The following is an 11818-nucleotide window of genomic DNA, read 5'->3' on the forward strand; positions in this document are numbered from 1 at the left end:
TAAAATTATAATAACGAAAATATTTGAGGATTACAAGTGTAAATAACTTTTTTTTGTTATGGATTATTTGTCCCTCATTTTGATGTTTCTTCTTAGTGATTTCTATGATTATAATATTGCAATGATTTATGATAGCTACCGTAATGCAAGTTGATGTGTATAATAGGCATAGATTTACCTTTTTCCTAAAAATTTTCAAATTGTTGCAGTGTTTTGAAGTGTTGATAACAAATTATTTGATGACTGATTTAAGAAATAAAACATAGAAATCAATCAATACACTGTAAATCAGAATGTGGGTTCGGAATAAGCTCATCTGCTAAATCAAAAGGACATTTTGAACATAAAAATTAGTAATTATTCCCACATTTCTGTGTTAAAATGTTTTTTTTATCAGGTTGGACTAATATTCTGATATTAACTGTATGGTTTTCAGTGACTGTGGGTGAAAATTATTGAAATGAACATTAATAAAGGCTTTCAAACATTATAACTCAAACACAGTCGTACTTACACGTTTTGTCTATTAACCATTTGACCAGCAGGGGGCAACAACGAGCGCCTGTCTACTTCCGTAAGCGTCACGTTCTTACTTAGCGTCATGGCGGCTGTGGAGCAAACACGAGGATTCGAGATTACGCAAAAATAGTGTGTTCTAGCCTAAAAAAAGCTCTCATAAATGTTAATTTAAAGTGTTTTTGTATTAATCTAATTTAAAATGAACGACTTATCGTCCGTGGGCCTGTCGGACTGGCTGGTGAAACAATGTAAACAGATGGGGCTCAACAAACCCACTCCGGTTCAGGAGAACTGTATCCCACCCATCCTGGAAGGTAACAGCTCTTCTGTTTAAGTAGAGGATGAAAGGCTGAATTTAGCCCACATTTTACTAGCTTGCTTTATGTGTTTATAGTTTTAAAGTAAAAAATAAATGACATTAAGCTCTTTTTAAGCCGAATCTACAATCTGCTTTCCCAAAATGTGCAACAGATGGACCAACATGCACTAATAGCACAAGTGCATTGAGATTTATTAAAATGATTGGTTTGGATATAGCTTTAATGTCCACATTTTAATGTCCACACGTTTAAACTAGAAATTTGGATGTAATTTATAGACCAGAGGTCTACAATTTTTCTTAAGAGTCATATTTGCCTCTGAGTCCAGCGGCTTGACCTTTAACTTATAATTTTTGATAAATATCTAGTCCACGAAATCAGTTTTAGGTTTAGAAAAACAGAAAACTTTTACAGAAAACATCCGAATGTGGGGTGTTGAAACAAACAAAAATAAAAAAAATGCATACTTTACAACTTAATGACAAAAAAATAGATCTAAAACAATATCCAGTATTTTTAATGTAACATTTATATATCTGTCTGTCTATGGCTGCGATTGTAATGTGATAAAATGTAAAGCTTTATGAACTTGAGGTATTACGATGGATTTGTCTTTTATTTCAGTGACGGTTTGTTTAACACAGAATCTTATTTTTGGTTTGTCAGTTTAAAAAACAAATAACTGGTCATAATCATTTGTTTAATACATTTATTAATTCTTAGAGAACAAAAAGGCCCTCGGTTTTTAGCATTTCCAGCAGACCCAGTTGCCTTGCGTTTGTTCTGGTTCTGACTCAGATCCGTTTCTTCTCTCAGGGCGCGACTGCATGGGCTGCGCCAAGACAGGAAGTGGGAAAACGGCGGCCTTCGTGTTGCCGGTGCTGCAGAAACTGTCGGAGGAGCCGTATGGCATCTTCTGCCTGGTTCTCACTCCCACCAGGTCAGAGGTCACAGATTCACTCAGTTATCACAGAAGTCTTGTCTCAGTATATAAGTAGCATTTATAATTGAAGTTTTCAAAATACACAAAGATTATTGTCTTGACATTTCACTCTGAATAAAGCCACAGAGAGAAAAACAGCTGGATAGAAATATGAATAATAATAAAACAAAAATGAGGTAAAACTGTTTGTTTTTTTCAACCAAAAACTCAGTGGAACAAAGTTAAATTAAACCCCACTGTAAATAAAAACAAGATTGACAGATTCATAGAGATTTGCTTCATTTAGGAACCTTTCATGCAGGATTTATGATGATTTAAATCAGTTCACAGTTTATAAACGGAGGAATCAGATTTTACGAACCGACCGTTTCTCTGCTTGCCACTGATTACAAGTCAACTCTTCAGCTTTTTGCTGCATGTTACACGTCTGTTGCTTTGCCCCTTGATGTTTTTGTAAATATTTACGTACTCAAATTTTGATTTCTAAATTATTTAGGAATTTAGAAACCAGATTTCTTAATTTGCTAGATATTTATTTGAAAATAAATATTTTCAAATCATGAGCATCACTGCAGTATTTTTTAACTTGTTTAGATGTTAAATATCAGTCGCTTTCATACAGATGTGACTCGACAGAGGAATGTTGCAGAGCTGAACATGTTTTGTAACATTCATGCCTAAATTTTCAATTCCTTACTTTAGATTTTATTTATTATTCCAGTGTCACTAGTTTTAGCTCTAGATGCTTTTTCAGGCTGAGATTTAATGGCCTTAGCGAACAGCTGCTGTAAAAATGTGACATGTATCTTTTAAGACTTTTATGCAAAATTCACAATTTGCATGTTGTTTTACTTCTATTTTGGTTTCTGCTGCTTCTAAAACCAGCATAAGAGCTTTAAAAGAAAACCCCAGATGTTTTTTGGCAATAAAAAGTTTTTCAGTCTCTGGAAAATGAGCTGTTTCAAAAACCTTCAGAGGTACGCTGTTACCTAGCAACCGAAGCAGAGCTCCAGCACATTTTGTCAGCTGTTTTTACCACTAGCTGCGTTGTACAATGGCTGCTGGAAAATTTAAGTGTTTTGTTGTTGACTTACCATCCAGAAACCCCTTCCTGAATTTTTGATTGTGCAGGAGGATCTACTTCTGCTTTTCAAACATGTATGGCTGCATAATTTGCCCACCCAGTAGCACCTTATTTGGACTTAAAGTGACAAGACACCTTAAAAGAGAAAATAGACAGAATGAGCTGACTAAAATCTCATTGTCTGAGAATGATTTTGTGCAAAAATATAACGAACATGTTTGGTATCGCCGATAGACTAATCCCATACGTCACCATTAAAGCAATAAAATCTCTACAGATTCTCTATTTCTGAGTTGTTGTTTTTTTTCAAAAGCTTGTCATGTGATGTCACACAGGGAGCTGGCCTATCAGATTGCAGAGCAGTTCAGAGTCCTGGGGAAACCTCTGGGTCTGAGAGACTGCATCGTCGTCGGAGGGATGGGTAACTACGTTTAGTCAGAACTCAACTTCGCTTGATTTCTGTGTTTAAATGAAGAGAAAGAAACATCTACAGAAGAAAGTGGAAAATGTTTCTCCCAGTTTAATTTCTGCCTCGCTGTGAGTGACTGGTTTCCTGTCACCTGGACAGACATGGTGAACCAGGCCCTGGCGCTGTCCAACCAGCCCCACGTTGTCGTGGCAACGCCGGGTCGGCTGGCCGACCACATCCGCAGCTCCAACACCTTCAACATGAGCAAGATCAAGTTCTTGGTGAGAGAAAATAAAACTGTAAATATTTTATCACTGATGGAACAAAGATTTAAATCAGTTAATGAACCAGTTAATTAAAGGAGCTCAATAATTTGCATTCTGATTATTAATATTTTTTAAAGAGCAGTATTATTTATTCATTTTATTTATGGTTTCAGATGTATGCTTTATTTCTGATTTATTTTTAGTTTTTGGTTGTTTTATTTTGGATATCTGAAATATTTTCCAGTTGCAGTGTTAAGTATTATTGATAAAGTTATTGGCCTTTATGACTGCGATCCTGCATTATTGTTACATGTTTTACGTGAAAATGGTGTCAAAATAACAATATTATTGCTTATTACAATAATTGGGATGATTTATTGTGAAGAAAAATTTGATATTGAGGCAAATGAAACGTTTTACATCACAAAAACACATTTTGCTGGTTGATAAATTGTCCCAGAAGTTTCTAAGATAAAATATAAAATTTTTGTTTTGACACCATTTTCAAGTAACAGTTAGTAAAACAAGGACAGATTTTCAAAGATTAATAAATTTAAATTTCTAATAGACATTAAACACTGGAACTGGAAGACATTTAAAACATGCAAAATAAATAAAACGACAAATGAAATTAATTATAAAGTCTCTGTAAACAAAATAGTTCTTAGAAAAAGGTTTAGTTGAGTTCAAAGCAGCAGACTGAAGAGTTTTATTGTTCAGTTTTTGATACAAAGAGAGAACGAAAAGAGAAAGACCTTAAATTCTGCAAATGGAATTTATTGAATTTGTTTTAATTTATCGTGCGATTATTTGATTTATTGCTCTTGAAGCTGAAGTCAGAGACACGTAAACCTGAAGTTAAAGCTCCTGAAGCAGGTTTGTTTTTGCCGGCTGCCTATTGTGACTGTTTTTGTGCTTTCTCGTGTTTTTGTGCTTTCTCGTGTTCTTCTGTCAGATTTTGGACGAAGCGGACCGGCTGCTGGAGCAGGGCTGCACCGACTTCACCAAAGACCTGGAGGTGATCCTGAGCGTCGTACCGGCCAAACGCCAGACGCTGCTGTTCAGCGCCACGCTCACCGACACCCTGCAGGAGCTGAAGAGCATCGCCATGAACAAGCCCTTCTTCTGGGAGAGCACGTCCGAGTGAGTCAACCCCATAATTATCACCGTCCAGAACCGCCGGCAAAGTCCAACTGTGTCGGCTAAAGTTCCCAGCTCAGGAGACGTTGGAAACTTTTGAGTCAAGTTTAATGAAAATACTACAGAACAATTGCTGAAATGTGGAGGTAAAAAGTGTTGACTGAGCAAGGCTGAATGCAAGCTTTCTATTTGTAAAAGGACATTAGTATCGTGTGTTATTTTCCCTCCACTTCACAAATATGGACCAGTTTGTTTTGGTCTTTCATGTGAAATCCTGCTGAATACTTTGAAGTTTTTTGTTTTGTTTTTTTTGCGCTGAACTTGAATTTAAACAGGAGTTCAGAGAAAAAACTGTTATTATTCTTTCACTTTTTGTAAACTCATGAATTGTCATTGTTTTTACTAAGGATGCAGCTTTCAAACACTTCTGTAATCAATCGTTCTGACAATTAATCAGATAAAAAAATTACCAGATTGTGCATGTTTTTATTTTTAAAATATTAAAATAGAATATTATAAAAATGCAAACGAGCAAATAATTAAATTTCTTTCCAAAATAAACATTTTGTTGCCTAAAATGAATGAAAACGGGATTCTGTTGGTGAAAGCTTTTATTTTGTAGCAAAGCATCAAAAACACTTTTAATATCAAGACTGCATTGACTTAATATGGATACATTTTAGAACTGATCTTTGATTGTTTTGATTAACTGATCAACAACTGAAAAGACGCTAATGATTTTTATTTATTTTTTTTACAGAATTTGAACCAGATGAAGTTAAAACTTGAGAACTTTTTGGTAACATTTACAGACAAAAGGTTTTTAAAAAGAAAAAAGTGTATATTTTATGTACAGTTTTTGCTCTGAGTCTGTTTACTCTGTTTAACATTTAATCAACTACTAAATTAGTTTTATTTTAACAATCGATTAATTGTTGTTGATGTTATTGTTGGTGTCAGGACGCGGACAGTGGAGGAGCTGGACCAGAGGTACATCCTGACCCCAGAGAAGGTGAAGGACGCGTACCTGGTCCATTTGATCCAGATGTTCACAGACCAGCATGACGACTGGTCCATCATCATCTTCACCAACACCTGCAAGTAAGGAGCCACAAACATGCCGAGTTTGTTTACCTTCCCTTTGTGATCTTTAGGTTTATAAGAGGTGCTAAAAAAAAAGTTAATTTTACTCACTTTGTGCAAAGTAGTTCATAAAAAGCATCCTGAAACTAAATAAATGCAACTTTCTTCTTAATATTCTGCAATCTGGCTTTATGGATCAAATAAACCTTAAATGTGGAATAATTGTTGTGAGGAATTAAAACTTTTGTTTTCACTCCTCAATAAAAAGTATAAAATTCACTGACTAAACAAATGCAATCAGGTTTGAAGCTTGTTTATTTTATTTTATTTTATGAGTTTGTCAATTGACTCAACTAAAATCCCTTGAAGATGTTTTCTAAAAATATACAAGAAAGATGTTTCTGTTTGGGTTTTGATGAATGTATGTTACCATTGGTCGGAATTTAAATATCGTTTATCTATTTCTGTATTAGTTTTGTCTAATAATTTTCTTGTTTTCTAGTTTGTAAGTTAAAAATAAATAAGTAATAATTAAAAGTGCATTGATCAGGTAGAGGAAAAATCAATCATTTAAATAAATGTTTTTTAGGAGCTGCCAGATTCTGACGATGATGCTGCAGGCGTTCAACTTTCCTACAATCTGTCTGCACTCCATGATGAAACAGGTGAGACTGATCAGAATAATCGATCAGAAACGTCAGTAATGACGCCAACGATTAACTTCATCAAGTTCTGATCAGTTACACTAAAAAAAACCCTAAATTTTTATTAAGTATTTTTGACATAGTTTCTAGTGCAAATATATTACCTACCTGAAATAAAACAAAATTTACCTACAAATGATTTGAAGTTGATTTCAGTCAATAATTCTTTAATATTGATGAAAAAGCTGCAGTTCCTCTGGCAGATTGTTTCACTTTTGGGATCTTATGAGTAAAAACGTCTCCCAATGGAACTACAACATTTTCAATAAAATTAAGGAATTATTTACGTAAAACAAGCTCCTGTCCTGCTAAATGTTACTTCTAAGTTTTTGTCATTTTAAGTGTACAAAGTTATAGGTACTAGAAACGAGACCAAAAATATTTGGTAAGATTTTGTGTTTTTGCAGTGTACTCTTGCCTGAGAAATGATCATTTAAAATCAATGGCGGCCATTTTGTTTCTCCAGAAACAACGATTCGCCAACCTGGCCAAGTTCAAGGCCAGCGTCTATAAAATCCTGATTGCGACGGATGTGGCTTCCAGGTGGGTTATCGTAGGTTGGACCCGTTTCAGGACGGTTATCGGGTTTGTTCTGATGGTTTCTGTTTGCTCTGACTTTAGGGGTTTGGATATTCCAACAGTCCAGGTCGTCATCAACCATAACACCCCAGGACTTCCCAAGATTTACATCCACAGAGTCGGGAGAACCGCGAGAGCAGGTAGCAGGCTGGTTTACGCTAACATCATGGCCGCCATGTTTAATCCACTCTGAATTGATTGATGTGGGGAATAAATGTCATTTGTGATTTTTTTTTTTCTTTGTAGGGAGAAACGGAGTGTCAATCACACTGGTGACGCAGTACGACATCCATCTGGTGCATTCGATCGAGGAGCAGACCAGTAAGTCTGAACGTTGTTATAGTAAACTAAAATAAATGAAAACAGTAGTGGAGGGGAAACTATAACTAACTGGAACTGTGCGTTTATAAAACTAGCTAAGGCGTGCTGAAATTACAGATATAATATCCTTCTTATGTGTGTTTATGAATTTATTTATCAGCCTTTTGAACTGATGGGAATTTTGTTTCTTCTAACTCAAGCAGTTGTCAGCAAACTACGGCTCTCCACGCTCTTCCTAGTCGCCAAAATGGCGACAGCGAAAGTTGGAATAAAATGACAGTCAGTTGTTCAATAATAATTGAATACATGTTTTTGAAAATGGTATCTTCTGTTGAGTATTTATTACCCAATTGACGTATATGTAAACAAAATACAATACTTAAAAGTTAAAGTATGAAAAAACTAAAATTACAACTAGAACTAATAAGTCTAAACTATTTTTTTGTTTTAAATATTTGAAATACTGTCAGACTTTTCCTATTTTATCCAGTTTTCACGTCACACCGTTGCTTTTTATCTTTAAGCAGTTATAAAGCGCAGCGGTGAAATCTTAAAACTGCTACTGCCGGCAGTTACTCAGCAAACTGTTGCTAGGTAACCACAAGTCACTGGTCAGGTTGTTGCTAGGTAACTGAAGAAAGAGAGTGAGTCAAGTTCTGGCCTCGAACGCCCTTTTTTCAAATCCACATGACAAAATGTTGAATTTTTTCCCATTGTTTTTATTTATGGTACAATAATTATTTTCATTTATCCTTCTGATTTTATTGGTAAGGAGTTCTGTGGTGTAAAACTTTAATATGACTTTATTAATCTGATGTTGAACATGTTACCTGGATAAAATTTTCCACCAGTTTCCTCTTTTGATAAGAAAATATGTCATATTTTTATATTACTTCCCTCAAATTTGATCTGATCTTCACAATCTCGTTTTTTTTGCAGTGGTTTGTTGAACAGCAGGACGGCTCCTTCGCTCTTTATCTTTAAAGAAACTTTTCCATTTCACGCTCGCTAAGCTAGCTTGATAAATCAATCATTGACTGGAGGACAGTTCAGACAGATTTTATTTTATTTTATTTATTTTTCCTGCAGAGACAAAGCTGAAGGAATATCCCATGGAGGAGAAAGAAGTCTTGAAGATCCTCACACAAGTCAACGTGACTCGGCGGGAGTGTGAAATTGTACGTTCTTCTCTTCGCATTAAGGATTTATGTGTTTTGTCATCTAAAAATGAAAACATCCTCTAGTTGTTGCTTCATTGGCAGCCATGATGTAAAAATGTGAATTTATTTAAAATTCTGTTACAGAGGCTGGAATCGACGGACTTTGATGAGAAAAAGGAGATTAACAAGCGGAAACAGCTGATCCTGGAGGGGAAGGTGACTAACAGCTGCACAAATCACAGATTAATTCCTTTATTAGTTATATAGTTCAGAAAGAGACGTGTTGATTTAAGTATGGTTTAAAGTTAATGAAAAATTACCTTTAGCAAGAACTATTTCCCATAATATAAGTAAAAATTTATTTGGTCCACTGGCAGATTATTTCATTTGTAACTAATGCTTTCTAAAATGAATATTAAGAAATTATTTACTTAAAACAAAATCCTATTTCATGCTGAAAAGTTACTTGTAAGTTAGTTTCAAATTATTTTAAGATATTTGCGATAGAAACTACACCAGAAATACTTGGTAAGGTTTTGTTTTTGCAGTGTGGTGACTGTAGCCACAGTACATGTTTTACTTTACAATTCTTGCACACAATAAATCAATAATATATTTGATAGAAATGTGATCAGTGTTGGTAGATGGTACATCTGATAGAATATTCACTGATTGCAATCAGAACCGCACAGCATTCTGGGGGATGTAGGCAGAGGAAAGGCTTTAAACCACTCATCCTCTCACAGCCTGCTGGCTGGTACCAACTAACTGGCTCTGTGGTTACCTAGCAACAGCCTGTAGAATAACTTGTGGTTACCTAGCAACAACTAGAGTAACTTACAGGTCAATGTTTCTCTACTGTTAAAATGTGGTGAAGTGAAAACTGAATAAAGGTCACATCACCGGTTTGATAATATTTCAGATATTTAAAACACAAAACTAATCAATAATTATTCATATCGACTAAAATTAAAGGCTTATATCGTGATAAGTTTTTTAATCCTATTGGGAAGCTATAATTTCTCTATCTTTTTAATAACATTTTCAAATAAATTTAAATTATATTGTAAAGAACTTGGTTTTAAAATGAAAATAATCAGTTTGGTCAAGTTCCTACTGCTGTTTTTGTGGACATTGAGTCTATTTTCAATTTTAACTTTAATTAATGGTTAGTTTAAGCCAGTGAAGTGGCCAATTTAAGATAGTATGAAAACTTTTATCAAATGGTAAAAGTTTATTTAAACAGGTGAGTTCTTAAAAACTAATTTCACAATAATGATGGAGCAGCTCAGTTTTAGTTTTACCTACTAAAAATAAAAAATAAATTTTTAAAATTTATATCTTTAAAAGATCCAAAACATAAAAAGTCCTCCATAATGTTGCCTTATTAAAAGAGTCGGTTTCCAAATTTCTGGGTCATGAATTGTTTTCTGTTTTGTTGGCCAAACAAAATAATTACAAGGGTCACAAATGGCCCCCGGGGCCACACTTTAGACACCCGGCGAAGTATTTGATTTTTCTGCATATTGCGCCTGTTAAACTACAATTCCTCAGCGTAAATAAGACAGTCGATCTTTTATTTACCGCCTTCTCTGTTGCTGAGTGTTGATGGAAACTGAATCCATTCGTTTTAAAGTTCCGTTGATTTGCGACCTCTCTGCCGTGTCAGGACCCGGACCTGGAGGCCAAGCGGAAGGCCGAGCTGCAGAAGATCCGGAGCCAGAAGAAGAAATTCAAGCAGAAAATCCAGGAGAGCATTCAGAGACAGAAACAGGGGCAGCTGAAGAGGAAACAGACCAAGAACAAAAAGGCAGCGCTGACCTCATCATAAGAGCTGCTTCCTGCGTGTACATATGTTTGATTTCTATATGCAAATAAAGTTCATGTCGCTGAAACTCAAATCGACCACTTTTATTGATTCAGTTACCAAGGGAAACACCGTCTTGTGATAAAACAGCACTGCAAAGACTATCCACTGCTTCAAACGCTATTTACATCACATTAAATCCACAAATTTAATCTCTGAACTCAAATATTCAGATAAGATGCAGATGTTTGAGCAAATCTACTGAATCACCTCTAAAGTAAAAATCACTGCGCGTTTCAACCGACCGCCGCTCCGATGATGGAAAAACTACAAAACTATATCAGGGCAGCGTTTTCCATTAAAGCTATCAACATGTTAGGCCTTCAGTGGAGCGGGTTAAAATAATTTATAGCACAAATGAGAGCCGGATGTCAACAAAAACTCTGAGTTAAACATCATCTACCCGGAACAGGATTGTCACATGTCTGCAGACGTGAGAAGCAGGTGAGGACTACATTCTTACAGGAAGTGTCGCTTACAAAACTACAATCCCATCGGACAGTTTGAGGAGGATACAAAAGTCCAGTTGAGGGAAGGAAAACGGCGTCTGCCTCCTCCTTCCTGTAGTCAGCAAAATGCTACAAAAGAGAAATCAACACCACCCGCTGATCATGATGCACACAGCAGCAACTGATTGAACAACAAAAAGGCTCTCAGATCTCCAGGAAGCTAAAACATCATAAATCTCCAAAAAGGAATAAAATAGATAAAGCAAGCGGAACAGCTCTGGACAAATCAAAACGCCACTGAAGGTAAAAGAAACTCCGCCAGCCTGTTTTTACTCCACAGAGAAGGAAGGTGGCTTTTAGTCACGGCCAACATCAACCTCGCTGATTCAACAAAAACCCCTTTCCGTGGCGGCCATCTTGCTCTAACGGGTCGTCAGATGCTGGTAGTTCAACTCCTAACTACATTCATGGCTGTGCTGCAGCTTTTTATCTGAAGGTTGAATGGTTTTAGGCACTGATTAGTATTTTCATCTTTTTAATTAATCCACCGTCATTTGATCAGAGTTAACGGCGTTCCTGTTGATCAGGAAGATTTTAAATTACAGGATTAATTTCATCCCCAATTACAACTCCACGGTAGTTTGGCCAAACAGCCACACCTTTTCTTTATGAATATTGTGTTTCTGAACTGGTTTCTCCCTCAGCCACCTTCCTTTTCTACCTCTCAGTGGTTCGATTGCCTCGTCGTTTCCCTCCACATTTATTCCACTCCCAACTCAAGCGGGGATTCGTTCATCGGTTGTGGAAAAAATTAAAACTCTTCCCCCCCAAGGAATCCCTCAGCACAAAGCGTTTAAGCATTCGCCAATCTAAGCACACAAAGTACAGTCAAAAATGAAATAAAATAAAATAAAATAAATCTGGTCATGAAGCCAAACGCCAACAACCCCCCGCTGTGGTGAGATTACAGTAGG

General features: G+C 35.9%; 1 protein-coding gene across 1 annotated transcript; it reads left to right on the forward strand.

Annotated features, from left to right (window-relative positions):
• The first annotated feature begins 502 nt into the window (after nucleotides 1-502).
• ddx49 (DEAD (Asp-Glu-Ala-Asp) box polypeptide 49) lies at nucleotides 503-11814 on the forward strand. Its single transcript, XM_044130451.1, has 13 exons — nucleotides 503-833; nucleotides 1656-1779; nucleotides 3202-3287; nucleotides 3435-3556; nucleotides 4497-4684; nucleotides 5642-5782; nucleotides 6354-6429; nucleotides 6935-7011; nucleotides 7090-7187; nucleotides 7294-7368; nucleotides 8458-8546; nucleotides 8673-8744; nucleotides 10198-11814. Exons 1-13 carry the CDS (start codon nucleotides 719-721, stop codon nucleotides 10357-10359), a joined length of 1425 nt encoding a protein of 474 aa, XP_043986386.1. The 5' UTR covers nucleotides 503-718; the 3' UTR covers nucleotides 10360-11814.
• Nucleotides 11815-11818: the final 4 nt, after the last annotated feature.

This window comes from Gambusia affinis, linkage group LG10 (genome assembly GCF_019740435.1).
Source record: "Gambusia affinis linkage group LG10, SWU_Gaff_1.0, whole genome shotgun sequence".
Classification (NCBI taxonomy): domain Eukaryota; kingdom Metazoa; phylum Chordata; class Actinopteri; order Cyprinodontiformes; family Poeciliidae; genus Gambusia; species Gambusia affinis.

Bases quoted from the DNA above. Each gene is read 5' to 3' on its own strand.
- ddx49 (XM_044130451.1), top strand. From the start codon at position 719: ATGAACGACTTATCGTCCGTGGGCCTGTCGGACTGGCTGGTGAAACAA. The intron at 3,288-3,434 runs GTAACTACGTTT...TCACCTGGACAG, and splicing joins CATCGTCGTCGGAGGGATGG to ACATGGTGAACCAGGCCCTG. The intron at 6,430-6,934 runs GTGAGACTGATC...TTGTTTCTCCAG, and splicing joins TGCACTCCATGATGAAACAG to AAACAACGATTCGCCAACCT.